The 19,159-nt window shown below is 40.6% G+C and overlaps 1 protein-coding gene across 3 annotated transcripts in view; it reads left to right on the top strand.

Moving 5' to 3' along the window:
* Positions 1-19,159, top strand: part of rbpjb (recombination signal binding protein for immunoglobulin kappa J region b) — a 123,335-nt gene that overhangs the window by 63,918 nt on the left and 40,258 nt on the right. For all 3 annotated transcript variants that reach the window (XM_038791452.1, XM_038791453.1, XM_038791454.1), the window contains one exon: positions 17,243-17,408. In XM_038791452.1, the coding sequence (XP_038647380.1) occupies positions 17,243-17,408 (166 nt within the window). The remainder of the gene's footprint in view (positions 1-17,242; positions 17,409-19,159) is intronic.

Here is a 19,159-nt window from a genome sequence, read left to right as displayed (position 1 = left end):
ATCAAAGTCATTTATATAAATGACGAATAATAGGTGACCCAGCACTGATCCCTGTGGTACACCAATGGACACTGGCTTTCAGTCACTAAAGCAGCCGTCTGACATCACCCTCTCTTTCCAACAGCTCAGCCAGCTTTGAATCCACCTTATCAAGTTCCCTTGTATCCCATGTGCATTTGCCTTCTTTATAAGTCTCCCATGTGGGACCTTGTCAAATGCTTTGCTGAAATCCATGTAAACTACATCAACTGCACTACCTTCATCTACACACTTAGTCATGTGCTCAATAAATTCGATCAAATTTGTTAGGCATGACCTCCCTCTGACAAAGCCATGCTGACTATTCCTGATCAAATCTTGCCTCTCCAAGTGGAGATAGATTCTCTCCTTCAGAATTTTTTCCATTAGTTTCCCCACCACTGATGTGAAATTCAATGGCCTGTGGTTCCCTGGCTTATCCTGCAGCCTTTCTTAAATAGTGGGATCACATTTTCGGTTCTCCAGTCCTCTGGCATCTCTCCAATATCCTTTCCCACAAGTGACTTCTCGTCTTTACTATTTCTCAGCTCTACTCAAATTTATTATACACCTTGATCTCCAGAACTAAGATAATCTCTCTCTATTGTACCAATGTCATCCTTAATTAATAGAGCTGCCCATCCAACTTTTCCTAGCTTCCTAAATGTCATGTATCCTTGAATATTCAGGTCCCAGTTTTGTAATCCTGCAGCCTAGTCTTATGGCTATCAGATTGTCTGTATTTATTTCTATTTGTGTTACCAATTAATCCATATTGTTACCATAAGTGCAATCAGATGCAGAGCCTTCAGTTGTGTCTCTTTACTATTTTTGCACCCCCTTGCCTTCTCTACTGGTGGATTAGTCTGTACACTCTGCCCCTTCCTACCATCTGATCATCACTTTCCTCATCCCTGCCTTGGTCTCTTGCCTTGATTTCTCTATTTTAATTCATCATATCTTCCAAAACTTGATCCCTTCCCTCATGGTTTAGCTTAAAGCCCTCTGTACCGCCTTAGTTATCTGAATCACCCGAACACTTGTCCCAGCAAGGCACAAGTGAAGACCACCTCAATGGTACGGCTCCTATGTTATGGGCCAGGGTGTAGAGAAGCCCCAAAGTGTATCATGGAGTTCACTTGACCCACAACTTTTAATAGATTATGGTATGGGGAGCACACAGCCCACTCTACAGGTGTGGTACAGCAGAAATGGAAAAGTATTTTTTAAAGCAAAACAATGTTTATTCTATGAACTCAAGTTAACCTTTTTAAAACATAGTGAACATCTTAGCAACCATTAATTCAAATACAACCCCCAAAGAATACAACACTAAGTAACCCGTAATAAATTCCCAAACAACATCCAGAAAACAAAAGAAACACCTTTTAACAGAAGCACATCAGGTTTAAATTCACTACTGAAAACAGTTATAATTCTGAATTCACCAAATAATCAAGAGATAGGTTTCTTCCTGGCAGAGAGAACAACAGCACGCCTGCTTTGTCTGGCTTCAGCTCCAACACTGAAAGAAAAGCAAAAAAACATAGACACACCCAAGCTTTTCTCAAAGTGAAACTAAAAAGCAGAGCCAGAGTTCAGCTCCACCCACACTCTGACATCACTGCAGTAACATGAGTAGCCAAGCATTTCTTAAAGTGACATTCTCATGACACCTACTTTCCCCAGTGCTTCTGCCAGTGCCCCATGAATCGAAACTCATTTCTCCCACGCCAGTCTTTGAACCTTCCATTTAACTCTCAAAATTGAGTAAATCACAATTTGCTTGTGGCTTGAGATAGTAATGCAGATTATTACCTTTAGGGTTTTGCTTTTTAATTTAACCACTAGCTACTCCTGTTCCTTCAGCAGAACCGCTTTCCTGGTTCTACTTATTTTGTTGGTAGCTACATGAGCCATGACTATTGGATCCTCTTCCTTCCCAGTTCCTCTGCAGCCCAGAGCAAATGCGCTGAATTCTGGCACCGGGCAGGCAACGCAGCCATTTGGACTCACTATCTTTGCTGCAGAGAGCTGTCTATTTTCCTGACAATACTGTCCCCAGTAGACACTATCCTAAGGGATGTCTCTCGCTCTCTCCTCCCCACCCTGATGCTTCGCAGTGTCTGTGGTTCGGCCTCCAACTCACTGATCCTGAGCTGAAACTTTTCAAACCACAGCCGTTTACTGCAAGCGTGGATGTCCTAAATCATCCTGGCAATACATCGCCTCCCTTGCCATCTTAATAATGTGTTAATTTATTTTTAATCAATCTATAATTAAATAAATGCTGCTACTTTACTAACCTCTACTGTTAGTAAACTTTAGTACAACAAATAAAACCTTGTAATTAACTAAAGTTTTGAAGATAAACAAGCAAAACATTTGCCAACCAAATCTTGATTTTTTTTGCATGTATTTTGTTGTATTGTTGTATTTTTTGTTGCATATTTTTTGTTGTAATTTTGGGTGGTCATTGTATGCGCCTTGTAAGTGAGTTTTCCGGTAGATTGCGTGCAGCTAGTCCTGTGGTGGATAATCCGTGTCTACAATATTCTTTTTTTGTTTATAACTGTACCAACTCTTGTTTTTCACTCTTTGGAAACAGTTCATAAGAATAAGCAGCTGAAAGTTTGTTTGCCTCAACTCGGATTCAGGAAAAGGGTTAAGCTCAAGAAATGGTAGCAAAATGACTATGGTCTTAAACAAGACAGATAACACAGGGTTCAGATTAGCAAGGATGATTTAACATTTGAAAATCAGCCAAGAATTGATGGAGTAATCCACTCAGGATGGCCTCCGTATGAAGGATGAAATAGCTGATGTGCTCCACAGACTTGATCTGTTACATTTTTATCATTTGCAATGGCTGTTTATGAAAACCAAAAAACAATGCTTCACCTTTTGCCCATCAAAGCAAAATTAACATGCTTACTGCACTTGTAGATTAGTTTATAGTTAAAGGCTTAATTTTTTACTTTTAGATGAATTTGCATTTATACAGCAATTTTTAGACATAAAGTAAAGTCGTCATAGTTCCAGATAACCTTAGAGGGGGTAGAGCTGACTTGTGATAATTTAACTTGAGGATCGCCATACCTCAGGCGAGGGGCAAGGTTGGAAAGGCAGGGCCTTCATGAATAAACTCAGCCAGTACAGGAATTGAAACCATGATGTTGACCTTCTTCTGCATCACAAACCAGCTGTCCAACCAACTGAGGTAAACCAACCCAGTTCTAATGTAAGAAAACGTTTGTGCACATCAAGGTTCCTCAAAGCAGTGAGATAACTGGCTACATCAATTTATTCTGATGTTGGTTGAGGTATAAATAGTGGTCAGTACAATGGGATTGTTTATGATAACCAGCGAGGGTACACAGTGTCTTAATTTAAGTCTCCTCTTTAAAAAAAAACATCTGCGATACTGTGGCACCTGTTCATGTGCTGAAATATGAGCCTAAATTTGTGCTCCTGTCTCAAGTAAACCCATGACCTTCTGGCACATGTATGTGACTTGTTTTTCTTAATATCTACAGATTAACCCATTCTCGCTTTTGTTGTAATCCTAATTATTTTAATAGTAAAGGTTTGATCCTGAATGGAAATGAAGTAACACCATGAGTTACCAGCAGTTAAATTAGATTTACCAACTGCACTTCCAACTTCATGCATCTAAAATGTCTACACTCAGTACTGGCCTGTAGCTTCAGGAATTTGAAATTGCTTTGTTATTTTCATTTGAGCTCCGTTCAGTGGATGGAGTTAACTGTCACTTTCTAAATATGGTGCTGCTTGAATTTGAAAAGATTCTGACTACAGTGAAAACAAACAATTAGATGGGAAAGGCTGAAATAATTAACACAAGAACAGGAGGCCGTAATGCATGTGGATTACAGCTCTGAAGTAAGAATTGGAGACAGATTGAATAAGTAGCAAACATGGGACCAGGAGGAGCCATGCAGCCCATTGAGTCTGCTCTATCAGTTTTATTTGCCACGGCACCTTTATTTTATCCACAATTCCTGTATTTTATGCATACATTCCCTGATACTGTTCACCAACTAAGCACTTAATTCCATTTTAAATATTTACATTTACTCTAACTATACAGCACAGAAGGAAGTCATTCAATCTATTGTCCTCTCCGTAAGAGCTATTGGGTTAGATATTTGATATCCCATTCTCTAACTCTATCCCCATTATCTCACAAAATGTCCTATTTAAGTATTAATCCAATTTAAAAAAAAAAAAAGTCACTACCAAACATACTTCCAGAACCCATTCAAGAAATGTAATCCAGATTGTATCTGACTGTGTAAATTATTTTTAAAACCCTTCATCTCCTCTCTGGTTCTTTTGCATTGACCTTATTAAACTTGTGCCCCTGGTTACATGCTTTCCTGTTAGTAAAGGCGGTAAATAGGGCAAAACTATCAAAATCCTACAAAATGTCAAACGCCATGATCTATGAATTCTGTAAACTCTGCTGCCATAAATATCTCTGCTGTAAGGAGAATTATCCTAGCTTCTCTAATTTCTTTGCAACCCTGGAACATACCTTCTCCACTCCAAGACCGTGACATCCCAAAGTATGTTGCCCAGAATTAGACACAATGGTCAAGCTGAGGCCTAACCAGTGATTACAAGTTTAGCATAATTACTTACTTTTATACTCTACACCTCAATTTAAAAAGCTAAGAATCCCAGAACATTTTTACCCAGCCTAATCAAAGATTGCCCCTCAAATATCACCTCACACTTATTTGCATTAACTTCCATTTGACATGTGTTTACCCATTTTCACAAGCCTATCTATACTGTTCTGAAGTCTGCTGATATCCTCCTTAATGAGATGCGAGTGTTGCTGACATCCTCAATCCTTAATGAGATGCGAGTTTTGCTGACAAGGTCAGCATTTGTTACTCATCCTTAGTTGCGCTTGATATGGTAAATTTACTATATTTGAGTTTTGTGTCAACTGCAGATTTTAAATTATGCTTTATATATTGAGATGCGGGTCATCAATATAGCTCTAATACTGACCCTTGTGGGTGGACTCTGGGGGGTTTGGGCGGGGCGGGGGAGGGGAGAAAAGAGAGAAACGGACTTCAGTATTTATTGTCATCCATTCTGAAAAGCAACTATTTACCCCGAGCCTCAGCTTCTTGTCCCGTAGCCAATTCCTGTAGCAAGGCGTTCCACATTGTCTCATTTATTTGTGAATAGGTTGTTCTTGATATGGTTTCATGGATTTTGCTAAGATGAGTGGTAAAGCGAAAAGTGCAGAGGATACTGGAAGTCAGAGGGATTTGGATAGGTTAAGTGAATGGGCTAGGGTCTGGCAGATGGAATACAATGTTGACAAATGTGAGGTTATCCATTTTGGTAGGAATAACAGCAAACGGGATTATTATTTAAACAATAAAATATTAAAGCATGCCGCTGTGCAGCGAGACTTGGGTGTGCTAGTGCATGAGTCACAGAAAGTTGGTTTACAGGTGCAACAGGTGATTAAGAAGGCAAATGGAATTTTGTCCTTCATTGCTAGGGGGATGGAGTTTAAGACTAGGGAGGCTATGTTGCAATTGTATACGGTGTTAGTGAGGCCACACCTGGAGTATTGTGTTCAGTTTTGGTCTCCTTACTTGAGAAAGGACGTACTGGCACTGGAGGGTGTGCAGAGGAGATTCACGGGTTAATCCCAGAGCTGAAGGGGTTGGATTACGAGGAGAGGTTGAGTAGACTGGGACTGTACGTGTTGGAATTTAGAAGGATGAGGGGGGGATCTTATAGAAACATATACAATTATGAAGGGAATAGATAGGATAGATGCGGGCAGGTTGTTTCCACTGGCGGGTGAAAGCAGAACTAGGGGACATAGCCTCAAAATAAGGGGAAGTAGATTTAGGACTGAGTTTAGGAGGAACTTCTTCACCCAAAGGGTTGTGAATCTATGGAATTCCTTGCCCAGTGAATCAGTTGAGGCTCCTTCATTAAATGTTTTTAAGGTAAAGATAGATAGTTTTGTGAAGAATAAAGGGATTAAGGGTTATGGTGTTCGGGCTGGAAAGTGGAGCTGAGTCCACAAAAGATCAGCCATGATCTCATTGAATGGCGGAGCAGGCTCGAGGGGCCAGATGGCCTACTCCTGCTCCTAGTTCTTATGTTCACTGCTTTCAAATTTGCACATTCGTACAAAACGAGCAAAAAAGCAGGTGTCAATGTAAATAAAGTACAGCCCAAAACGACAGTCATTCAATACAGTGTTAGGAACACCATGACAGGGCAGCACGGTGGCGCAGTGGGTTAGCACTGCAGCCTCACGGCGCTGAGGTCCCAGGTTCGATCCCGGCTCTGGGTCACTGTCTGGGGAGTTTGCACATTCTCCCCGTGTTTGCGTGGGTTTCGCCCCCACAACCCAAAAGCTGTGCAGGATTGGCTACGCTAAATTGCCCCTTAATTGGAAAAAATGAATTGGGTACTCTAAATTTATTTTTAAAAAAGGAACACCATGACTGAATGAGTCACAATCTCCAACCGGTTCCCCCCACGGATAAATGACCCGTCGGCACCAAAATAAGAAACCGCTGGAATTTAAGCCTACATTACACCCATAGCTTTAAAAAAAACAATGGTAGAAGAAGAAAACAATACTCGAGAACCCCATTTCTAAAGGGAACTTGGCTAACTCTTGCAGCGCAATTTAAACTCTTCTCTAGACCCAGACCAAACAGGCAGCTGCCTTCACATTAAAGTTGGCAAAACACAAAGACGCATTCAAGGAGTGGGCCTGACACAACTAGATCCATGTCTTCCACAGAGAAAGTAAAACGAGAATTAGAACAACAGCAAAGAGTGAAAAATTGAACCCTCCACTAACCACTTCCCAGCCCAAGACAAAACAGATGGTCAAGCCACCAACATTGCCCCTAATAGGGCAAAAAGGGTCAAGAACCAAGAGGAAAATAGCCTGGGGATAAACCCACACCAGGACCGGCGACCGCACAGAACAAGAAGTTGTAAGGTAACCCTAACCCCAGGCCTCAAAGACCGATTAAATGTGCTCCATCGAATTTGAGATGCCCCGCACTCCAGATCGAGATTCCAAAACAGCAGTCAGTTCTTAAACTCGGCTGGGAACCTCTCCACCATCTCACCGGAGACACAAAGCTCAGCAGGGCTTCTCACCGGTTTCCCCTCGTCCCCGTCCGTACCCCTCAGGATGGACGACAGGCCATGCAGCAAGACTCCAACCACACCAAGGCAGGCTCCCACCAAGGACAGTTATCGCTCTGAAGAACCTGCTCAGGTACCACCACTGTCTTCATAAAGACACTTCTCAAACTCCTGAAACTGGGTTTTGACATTTTCCACCTCGGTTCAAGTCATTCAGGTGGATTAACTTCATCGCCAATGAACACCATACCTCCTAAAAGTAGCTATGCCACCAAACACAGGGCCCCACCACAACTTTCAGTTGCCACAAATCAACCTTGAAGCCTTTCAGCTCCACTCAATAAGGCTTAAACACTGACCTGCAATTCATGGGACCAAGAAAAGACAAAAAAAAACGCAAATGGATAAAGATGAGCAGAGCCGGAGTTCGTGAAAGCAGCCGCTCCCGTGCAACCATCACGTGATCCACTGCGTCTATCATTTTAAAGACTCCTTACTGCTCCCCCTACTCCTCGTCTCCTGCCCACGCCCATTTCAAAGATATTGCTAGTAAAATATTTTATGAAGTCTGAAAACACTCAGACAAATGAATTCCTTTTCAAAAAGAGGTGCCAATATCTAATTTTCTTTCTACCTGCCATGTCCTAATTCTCCTTTGGGAAGATTAGTTATTACATGTAAATATAATTACATTATGCCAGAGACGAATAATGTGGTTTTAGACTTGATCATAATAAAATTATTATTTTGGAGTTTTTTGGAAGAGCAAGGTGAAAACTCGTGGATAACAGTAATATCATGCTTCAGCCCCCTTTTTGACGATTCAAAGTAATTGGTAAAAGAACCAAAAGAAACATAAATTTGACGCATTGAGTGATGAAGATTAGGGAATGCACTTCCTGAGTATGTGGTGGAGGCAGGTTCAATTGAAGCATTCAGAAAGTAAATAGACAGTTATCTAAAAATGAAGAAGAATGTGCAGGAGTTAAAGGGAGAAGATGGGAGAATGGCACTAAGTGAACTGCTCATTTGGAAAGCTAGTGCGCCACACTACGGGCCGAATGGTTGCCTCTCCACAGTAACACTTCTGTTAATTGTCCAACTCTTTAGCATTTTTCTTTTTTAGTTAATGAATGGTTGCTTTTGTTGGCTGGGAAATCTAGAATGCAGTGACACAGTCTCAGGATACGGGTTTGATCATTTAGGGCTGAATGAGAAATATCTCCATTCAGTTGTGAATCTTTGGAGCTCTGTACCTAGAGGATTATGGATGCTCCATCATTGAGTATCTTCAAGGCTGAAATATATCTTTGGTGTCTCAGGAAATAAAGTGACATGGGATCGAGTGGAAAAGTGGAGTTGCAGCAGAAGATCAGCCATGGTCAGATTTAATGGAGGAGTAGGTGTGAGCGAATTAACCAGGAAAACTAGTAAACGAAACCTCAATGTCGGCAATCTCTAGGTTACTTGCAGTATTACACATTGGTGAGCATAGAAATGAGAGCATAAGTGGGAGGAATACATGGCTGGGAAGATGGTGTAGTCGGGGGAGGGCTTTAGACTTTTGAGACAAAAGGACTGGGAGAATATATACAGGCTGGAGGGGTTGCACGTCAACAGAGCTGGGACCATTGTCATGGTGGGGCAGTTTGCTAGTACTGTTGAGCATGATTTAACTGATTCAATAGTGATGGGAACCAGCATGTAACATTAGAAAGAAGAATCAAGGTGCACAGGATTGGAGGGGAGCAAGAAATAGTAAGGTGTCAGATAGGATCAAAGAGGGAATGCAATCAGGTCAAAACTAGATTTACAGCGCAAATTTCCGGGAACATAGAAGTAGGCCATTCAGCTCCCAGACCTGCTCCACTATTCAATTAGATAATGCTGATCATCTACCTCAGTGCTACTTGTATCCCCCTTGATGTCAATAGAACATAGAACAATACAGCATAGAACAGGCCCTTCGGCCCTCGATGTTGTGCCGAGCAAATGATCACCCTACTCAAACCCACGTATCCACCCTATACCCGTAACCCAACCCCCCCCCCCCCCCCCCCCAACCTTACTTTTTAGGACACTACGGGCAATTTAGCATGGCCAATCCACCTAACCCGCACATCTTTTGACTGTGGGAGGAAACCGGAGCACCCGGAGGAAACCCACGCACACACGGGGAGGACGTGCAGACTCCGCACAGACAGTGTCCCAGCCGTGAACCGAACCTGGGACCCTGGAGCTGTGAAGCATTTATGCTATCCACCATGCTACCGTGCTGCCCGTTAGTGTCCGGAAATCTATTGTTTATTGCCTTGAATTTGCTCAATGATTGAGCTGCTATAATCCTCTGGTGTAGATGATTCCAAAAATTCACCACCTTGAAGAAATTGCTCTACCTATCAGTCTTAAATAGCCTGTCCTTTATTCTGAGTGTGTTCGAGACTTACACCAGCCAGGGTAATTTTTAAAAAGAATCTCTTTACCAAGAAAGACATTCTATGAAAGCCACAGTGAAAGAGGAACTGCTGGAGAGTTGGATGGGCTGAAAATTGATAGAGGAGGTTTTGGACTGTACTTAAACATTGATGTCACCATGACCAGATCGGATGTCCCTGAGGATTCTTCAGGGATGCAAGGCTGGAAATTGCTGAGACACTGGCCATGATCTTCTAATTTTCCTTGGGTTCAGGGTGGTACAGAGGATTGAGGAATTGCAAATTCACAAAAAGGCACAAGGATAAACCTAACAAATACAGACCACTGATCCTCCGTGGTGGGAAAACTTTTTAAAGTGATAATCCAGGACAAATTAACAGTCCCTGGACAAATGGAGATTTATTGAGAAAGCTAGCATTGACTTGTCAAAGGAAAACATGTTTAACTAACTTGGAATTTTTGATGAGGATTTCAGAGAGGATTGATGAGGGTAGTGTGGTTGGTGTGGTGTATGTGGCCTTTGAAAAGGCATCTGATAACATCCCACACAACATGCTTGCCGGAAACGTTAATGCCGATGGATTGAAAAGGACAGTGGCAGCATAAATATGAAATAGGCTGTGTGACATAAAACAATAAGAGTGAATGTTTTTTTTTGGACTGGAGGAGTGGGCTTGCTCAGGAGGTTGTTTCTCGGACAACTGTTTTGTTTGTTCATGTGGTGTACTGGGCACAATGTCAGAATTTGTAGATCCTACAAAACCTAGTCTCATTTATGAACTGTGTGGAGGATAGGAATAGATTCAATGTGGGCAGGCTGCTGGAATGGGCAGACACATGGTATATGGTATTTCATCTTGTGAAGTGATACATTTTGGTCGAGAGAATGAGTAGAACACTGGGTGCAGTGACAGAGGGATGCGGTGCACTTGTACAGACCTGCTTATTTTGTCTGCCAGCGCCACTTGGCTCTTGCCCTCATTACAGCCTTGGTACAAACATGGACGAAAAAGCTGATTCAAGAGATGAGATGATGGTGACTATTCTTGAATTCAGGTAGTATTTGACTGAGTGTGGAGCCTTAGAAAGACTAAAGCCAATGGGAATTGAGGTAGGGCTTCACCTCTGATTGTTGGAGTCATGCCTAGGCTTCACCACTGATTGGAGTTATGTCTATTATAAAGGAAGATGGTTGTTGAGGGTTAGTCACGTCAGTCCCAGGACAATGCTGCAGGACTTCCAGAGGTTAGTGCACTCGGCCCAACAACCTTCAGATGCTTCGTTGATGGCCTTCCCTCCATATTGGGTCAAAAATAGAGATTCCCATTGATCCCATGATGTTCAGTACCATCAGCAATCCACAGATACTGAAGCAGTCATGTCCGCAATGCAGTAAGACCGTGACAAGATTCAAGTTTGGGCTGCAAAGTGGCAAGTAACATTTGCACCTCAAGTCCCAGGCAAAGCCCATCCCCAATGTGAGAGAATCTAACTGTGTACTTTGTGGCATTACCATCATTGAATTTCCTATCATTAAAGTTCTGGGGTTTACCATTCACCAGAAATTTAACTGGACTAGCCATATAAATACTCCGGCAACAAGAGCAGGGTAAAAACTGAAAATCCTGTGGCATGCAACTCCCCTCTCGACTAACTCGCCTCTTGACTCATCAGAGCCTGTCCAACACTGACTTGCCTGGATGAGTGCATCTCCAACATTTGAGAAGGTTGACACCAACCAGGGAAAAGCAGCTTCCATGATCAGCTCCCCATCCACCATAAAGCATTCATTTCATCCACTAAGGATGCACCGTGGCAGCAATGAGCACTACCTACAAGCTGTACTACAATAATTTGTCAAGGCTCTTTTGACAGGACCTTCCAAATCTAGTATCTCGACCACCAAAAGGATATGGGCAGCAGATGCATGAAAACTTCACCATCTGCATCAACAAACCACGTACCATCTTGGTGGAACTGTATTGCTGTTCCTTCAACATCACTGGGCCACAATTCTAGGATTCTCTTCCCAACAGCTGAGTGTACCGAGAGATGGACTGCAGCGGTTCAAGTAGGCAGTTCACCAAAGGTTGTGCTAAATGTTGTGGATTTTCAGTATCAATAGAAAATCACTGGAGCAGATTCTTAATATATGGGTTACCTCAGAAAGGCATTAGCCGGTGCTGTGGTTAGAATTGACTATGAACTCCCCATTGTGATATAATTGGGGTGAGGTAAATTTCCATCTTGTTTACTCTGCTTGTGATCAAAAATCATGCATTGCATGGATTTGAAATCATGATTTGAGAAAAAAAAATATTTTAAGCACAATAAACAGGTTGGGTTCCCATGTAGCTCAGAAACACGGCAATCAAGCTAATCAAAAGATGTTCAACACCTTAATGCAGATGCTAAAATGATCAAAACAAGCAATGGGAAGTTTAGCTAGTACAACTTATCTCGCACTCTGGCAAAAATTGTGTTCAGCGGTTAACCACAATGCTTAGTTTTAAGTTCTAAGAATTTAATGTAGTGCAATTTAACATCAGCAGGAAACCAACAACAGCTTATGTTGACATCCTTTGTTTAATGACCACAGGTGAGTAATTTGTATTGGAATTGTGTACTTCTATATCCACTATTGTAGCAAAGTTTCAACATTCATGTTACTGTGACGCTTTAGAAAAACAACATTCTTTGTATGAGACATTTAAAAAAACTAATTGAAGTAAAATCAAAATACTGCTGATGCTGGGAATCTGAAGTGCCGGAAAAGCTCTCCAAGTCTGGCAGAGAGAGATAGTCAAATATAACTTCAGAACTCAAGGGAGGTCCGAATGTGTTGGGCTTCATGCTGTTGAAATAGGGGAGGATGAGGTAGAACAAAAGGAAGGTCTGGGAGAGGATAGAGAGCAGGCAAAAATTAGATAACAAATGTGTCATGAACAAAAGACAAAGGGAGTGGTAATGAACAATTGGGAAAATTCACCAATCTTGCTTTTAATTTCTACATTTCTCTTACCATCACATGGTTCATACCTGATACTCTGACGCAACTAGTTTTACCTCAAAGACTCAAAACTATGACAAATGGGGTTCAGTTGGCATGGCAAATGTTGGGTATTGGATGGCTTCAGCTCCAGTATTTTGATTCCTAGGCTACTTATCATAGTGGAGGACTGCTAGGTCCTCTGCTTATTCTTTACTGTCTGCAACAGCCGTACTGGGATGAGGAAGCAAACGTGAGGTATATTTTGATACTTCTAATACTTTCTCTCTTTTTCCCCCATACCCCCGGGATCTCCCTGTGTGTGATAACGCCATAAAAATGCTACACTGTGTGTCACGTGTATATCCAGTTTTGGTGGTTTTTCGTAGTGAGTACCAGTCCAGATTGGATCGGACAGCTGGTACCTGACCAGCTCAGTCAGTCATTTCATTTGTTGGTCAGACTTTTCAAACAAACAAAAAGTGTGTTAGCATGGATCTATCCTGATAAACCTCTCCACTGCCTACTGCACTAAGGCCTCCCAAAATCTCTGACTTAATATCCTTTTCGGGGATTGAATTGGATTAATTGACAGGACCGTGTTGCCCTATATAGATTTAGCTTATTATAAAATGCCCAATAGTATGTTAAGTTCTTTGCCTAAACCATGGGATAAAAGCCTACCCCAATGGTATCCCCTCATCTTGTAGTGCCTTTGCATGTACCTCTGTCCTTGATCTTACAGGCCATCCCTTATTTCACTCTAGGCTCAACGACTGTTTATGAAACTGCCTTCTCTCACATCTAGGGGCTTCATAACTCCAATTGACGAGTTTATCATTTATTTATTCTCAGTCGTATAATTTCTTGTTAGACTAGTAGGCAACGCAACAACTCAATAATTCCATTATGTAACTTCTACTTGCACAAACTAAGTTTTGCATTTCGGCAAGCATCATAATTAAGTAAGGATAACTGAAAAGTCCAGCACAACTTTGCCATATCGTTATTTAAATATCTACGCAGTTGCTCTCCAAAGATTGCAGGGGCATCATCTGACGATAGCTCCTTTCCGAACTTGGTGCAGCTATCATCGCCCAAAAATAACCATTCCACAAGTTATGCTTCCAGAAAAATGAAATGTTCAGTTTCCAGTAAAAAAACAAAACTTGGAAGTACTAGCTTATTGCTTTAACTGATTCAAATGGATAGTGTGTTTCTGTAAACAAGAGGGTCAACGCTTCAGGGAGAGTTAGTTGAGTGGTGGAGGTGGCTGGGGGAATGTAAGACAGGAGAAGCCAAATATAACCGAACTATACTTTCAGCTGAGTTAGTCTGTCTGAGGTTCCTGAACTTGAAAAGGGGCATGTGCAGAATTCTAATTAATACTCAATGGCATAGGGTAGTCCGAGGGATTGAATGCTTGCAGCAAGAAGTTTGGAAGAGTCACTTGGAGACACAAAAGTGAGCAAAAGAGCAGCTCCAGCAGTTGAGGAGGCCAAAGAGCAGGGAGTCAGATTGGATGTGTACTGCAGGTGTCAGCAGCGATAGGAGGCCAGCAAATATAAAGTGCCAGTAAATTGCTTTTGTCAACGTTTAGCAGTTTGGTGTAATTAACACCAAGTTGTTGACATTACTCAAAATCCTGACCCATGAAGTTTTATAGAAGGCGCACACACAATGAAGTCTTAATTAAAAGGAGGTATGTGTATTCTTCAATTGAAGATCAATGATCACCAAAGCTCATGGATCTTTGCCAACTACAGAAATTCTATTTGATGGCCAACGCTGAGATAGATGGACTATATAGATTATGTAGGATATATAGCATAGGAACAGATCATTTAGCCAAACTAGTCCATGTCAGTATTTATGCTCCACTCGAGTACCCTCCCAACTTTCCTCATCTATATCTACTGTCGTAACTATTTATTCCGTTCTCCCTCATGTGTTTATCTGTTCCCCCTTAAATGCATCAATACATTTGCTTCAACCACTCTGTGATGGTGAGTTCTACATTCTCAGCACTCTTTGGGTAAAGAAGTTTCTTCTGAAATGGATTTCTTGGTGACTATCTTGTATTGATAGAGGCCATTCAACCCACCAAGTCTGCACTGACCCTCCGAAAAAGCACTCCACCTCGGCTCACTCCCCTGCTCTATCCCCATAACCCTGCGGATTAACCATGGCTAAGCCACCTAACCTGTATATCTTTGAACTCTAGTTATGCTTTTCCACACATTTATAATGAATATCTCTATTAGGTCACCCCTTAGCCTTTTTTTGTCCAAGAGAGGAGACCCAGGTAGTCCATCCTTTCCTGATCTGAGTACCCATGCATTCCTGTTATTATTGCAAATCTTTGTACACACTCCACTGGCTCTATATCCTTCTAAAATCTGGTGAGCAGAAGTGCGCACAGTACCCTTGAGTGTCGTCTAATCAAGGTTCACTCTAAGTTAGCTTAACTTCCTCTACTTTTAAATTCTAATCCTCTAGAAATAAAATCAGGTGTTTGTTTTTTATGGCCTTGCTAACTTGTGGCATTATTTTTAGTGATTGATGTATTTGTATTCCCATGATTCCTTTGTTCCTCACTCAGTCCCACCTAGACTTTCGTCTATCAAATTATGTCCCTATTGTTCCAATCAAAATGTACTACATCACATTTGTGTGTGAAAAGTATTGAGGGGAGAGCGGCAAGACGGCTGCAGGAACAAGCAACATAGCAAGGTATTACAAACCCAGACCCCAACAGTGGCTAGGATGCTGGACAGAAATCCAATATTTAATTTTAATTTTGTAAGACAGTGAGGAAAGGATTTTTCGCTCCAGGAGTGATTGCACAAAGAAATAGGGAAAACAAACTTTATTACTAACACAATATTAAAATCTTTAATATCACACCAGAAAATTGCTTACAATTGCTCCTTAAATAATAGTAAATACAGTGAATACAATATCTTTAATTGCTGTTTTTATTTCAATTTAAATAAAAGAAAATAACCATCTCTGCTCTCACCTTAACTACCAGTGGCACAGAGGAATACTTGCTTTCCAAAGATATTCTTTGAGACTGAGATCTCTTGACACTGCTTTAAAGAAAAGATCTAACTCTGGCCAGATCCATGCAGAAACTCTGCCTGTATGTCTTCAAAAGTTGTTTCAACTTGTTTGGTTCAGCTCCCCTTGTCCTCAAGACAAGCCTGCATTGCTTTAAATGCTGTTAATCACTTTTGACTACTGATTTTAGCCAAATCAAAACTGAACTGAAAATGCTTTCTCAAAAAGCCTGATGTCTTGGCTCCACCCAGCAATGACATCATCTCACCAAGCTGAAAATTAACTAACTCCCCCCGGATATCCCCTTAATCAAAACAAAACTGCATCAGCACAAGTTTTTTTATGATGGCTAATTGCACCCCGGCTCTTAAAATATACCTGCCTTTCAAACTGGGATTTATTTTAAAACATGACTGCAGCAGTCAAACATACACTAACTAACCCAGGCTTTTAACACTTAACTCACCAAATACTTAATATCTCTGAAATTCCTACATTCATCACACTGGCCAGGGAAGTTAAGACAACTCATGGTTCGAATTTTGAATTTTTTTTTATTAATTTAAATCCTGAGTCCAGTTCTTTGTTAGATCACATTAGCTTTCATGGATGTCCAAGGTTTTTTGTTTAGTATTTTGAAAGGTAGTATTTAGTGAAGGCAGTATTAAATGAGAAGAGTTTTAAAAAAAAGTCGCTTCAATTTCTCCATGCTGCATAATGGTTGAGTGTTCTTCTGTGAAAAGAGTCCTATTTTTAAAATGTTGCCGTTGGGATTAGCTGACCTGGATTTTTAAGGTTGGTTTACTTGGTCACCTTGAAGTCTTCTTGCTATATTTACAAATGTGTAGTACTGAAGGTTGAAACTTGTGATACAAGCAATAATAATGCAGCACATACAAAACACCATTTAAAAAAAAATAATGGATGTGTTTTCAGATAAACATGGTTAACAGTTTCTGTACTCCTAACTTCTGATGATTCATTTATTTAGCTCATTTAATTACAGTACATTGTAGAGCCACAGAAGAAAATAATAATGTTGGTTGTTCAACCTGTGAAACAATGGCACTTCATTAATCTGTAGTGACAAAGCAAAACTGCTGAAGTGATACATGTGCGCTTGTCAAAATGCTATTGAATTTATCATTTATTTTCCGAATTTATGGGTGGAATTGTGTGCCAGAGAATGGACTGTTTTAGGAATGTTAGTAAAGAAAAGGCCAGTAATGGTTCAGTAGTATTAGAATTTGAGTGAAAGTGTGGTTTGGTGGCTGTTGAGTATTAATTTGATCCATTTGAATTGTCCATTGTATATAGAAACTCTGAACATTCCAGGAAGTTCATTAGGTTGTGGAGGTTAAATGCAAGGAGTCGTGTTAAATGCCATTGAGGGTGAATGTTAGTCATGTATTTCAGTCCAGAGGCTTCTTTCCTGAAACGTTCTTTCCTGATTACAGTAGGAAGCTAATAGAAATGAAAAGGGAAACAGTTGCCTGATGCATACAGCTACACGATTTGAGATGGATAAGCTGACAGTTCTAAGAGTGCTTTATGTTGCAGGTTTTTCTGCCCCCCTCCATGTGTATATCTAATGGGCAGTGGATGGAAGAAAAAGAAAGATCAAATGGAACGAGATGGATGCAACGAACAAGAATCGCAACCATGCGCATTTATTGGGATTGGAAATAGTGACCAAGAAATGCAGCAGCTTAACCTGGAAGGAAAGGTAGGACAAGTAGGCATTTTACGTGACCTTGGATACTGCTGAACAACAATTATGACTTAGTGTTGCAAGCATAAAGGTAAACAAAGGATGAATTTAAAGTTGAATGCTTTAATGGTAACATAAAAAAGTAGTTAAAAAACAATATTCTGCGCATTTAGTGATTATCTTGAGATTAGGACAGCATTTGTTCAGCACAATATAGGATCTTCTGTGTGGAGTCTTTCCTGTACCATTTGTGATTTAGGAATGTTTGGTATTATTGACCAGAATTAAGATTCTTATAAAAATTAAATTGTGCAGGAAACGTGTTACCATGCTCTTTTTTTTTTGTCCAGTTTTGCTTGAGAAACGTTCTTTCCTGATTACAGTAGGAAGCTAATGGAAATGAAAAGGGAAACAGTTGCCTGATGCATACAGCTACACGATTTGAGATGGATCAAGTGACAAAGATTAAAAACATCCGCATATAAAATAAGTTTTTGGGTGTGGCTCGTTAGTGGTTCAGTTAACTGAACAGGTACAAAAACAATTTTTAAAAAGACTGATGAAATGTTCAGCTTTACCTCAAGGGGAGCTGAGTTACAAAGAGGGGGCAGTTATGGAGTAGATTTGTAGGGCCCATCTAGAATACTACATTCAGTTTTGGGCGCGACTCTTCAGGACAGGTATATAGGCATTAAATGGAGTGCAGATTCACAAGAGTGACAGGAATTTAGAGGCCTATGAGGACACTTGCATAAGCATGTTTTTATTCCCTCGAGTGTGGAAGATTGAGGGGTGATTTGATCAAGGTTATGAAATGTTAGAAGAATTCAATCGGTTAGCTTCAGAAAAACATTTTCCTCTGGCAGGGGAACCAAGAATGAGGGCATATAATTCTAAAATTAGAATAGGCCATTTAGTAGAGAAACCAGAAAACATTTTTTTTACCCATGGTAATAGAAATCTGAAATTGTTCTCCCAAAGTGCTGTTGGTGCTGGAACAATTGGAGCTTTAAAAGCCGATCAACATATTTTCTTTGGTACCATGGTTGGCATATGGAGTTGAAATACAGATCAGCCATGATCTAATTCGGTGTAAGGAGCTGTTTGACCCACTGCTGTTCCTATGACCTGAATTTAATTATTTGCTCAACCTCTATATGCAAATAGATACTTTCTTAGGATGTTTCTGCTCCAATTGGCCAACCCTTGAGCTGTTGAGTAACATAGCTTTATTTGAAGATTCATGCTGCTCTCTCCTTCACTTGCAGAAAATTTATTGTCTCCCACACTGAAAGCTGTTTTGATGTCATTTTACTTCTAAAAAATTGTCTCATACTTCTGCAGCTTGCAAGTTATATTTTTCTTGTATTGGTATTTTGTGTCTTCGTTTTATCAGTACATTTTCAGCAGCCCACGTTGAGGTTTAGCTATTTTGAACTGATTGATTGTTCATCTTCCATGTAATTGTTGGTCCTTGCTAATTCATGGTTTTAAAGTTTATATTTTGGCATGAGCTTTTTCTGTAGTTTCTCCTTTCATGATATTTTTAGGCACATGTTGTTGCCTCACTACAAATTTCATAAGAGACCAACACTTATGAATGGTGTATGTTTTTATAGCCATCCATTCATTTACTCTTCTTTGCAAATAGAAGAGACGTGTTTGATTTAGAGAAAGACTGAAATTCCCCCAGAGGTGTGCTTGAAAGCCTTCAATAAAGCATTGATTTGAAGATAGCACTTCAGATACTTATGGCTTCATGTCAG

Source organism: Scyliorhinus canicula, chromosome 3 (genome assembly GCF_902713615.1).
Source record: "Scyliorhinus canicula chromosome 3, sScyCan1.1, whole genome shotgun sequence".
NCBI lineage: Eukaryota > Metazoa > Chordata > Chondrichthyes > Carcharhiniformes > Scyliorhinidae > Scyliorhinus > Scyliorhinus canicula.
This window is presented reverse-complemented; position numbering and strand designations above follow the sequence as displayed.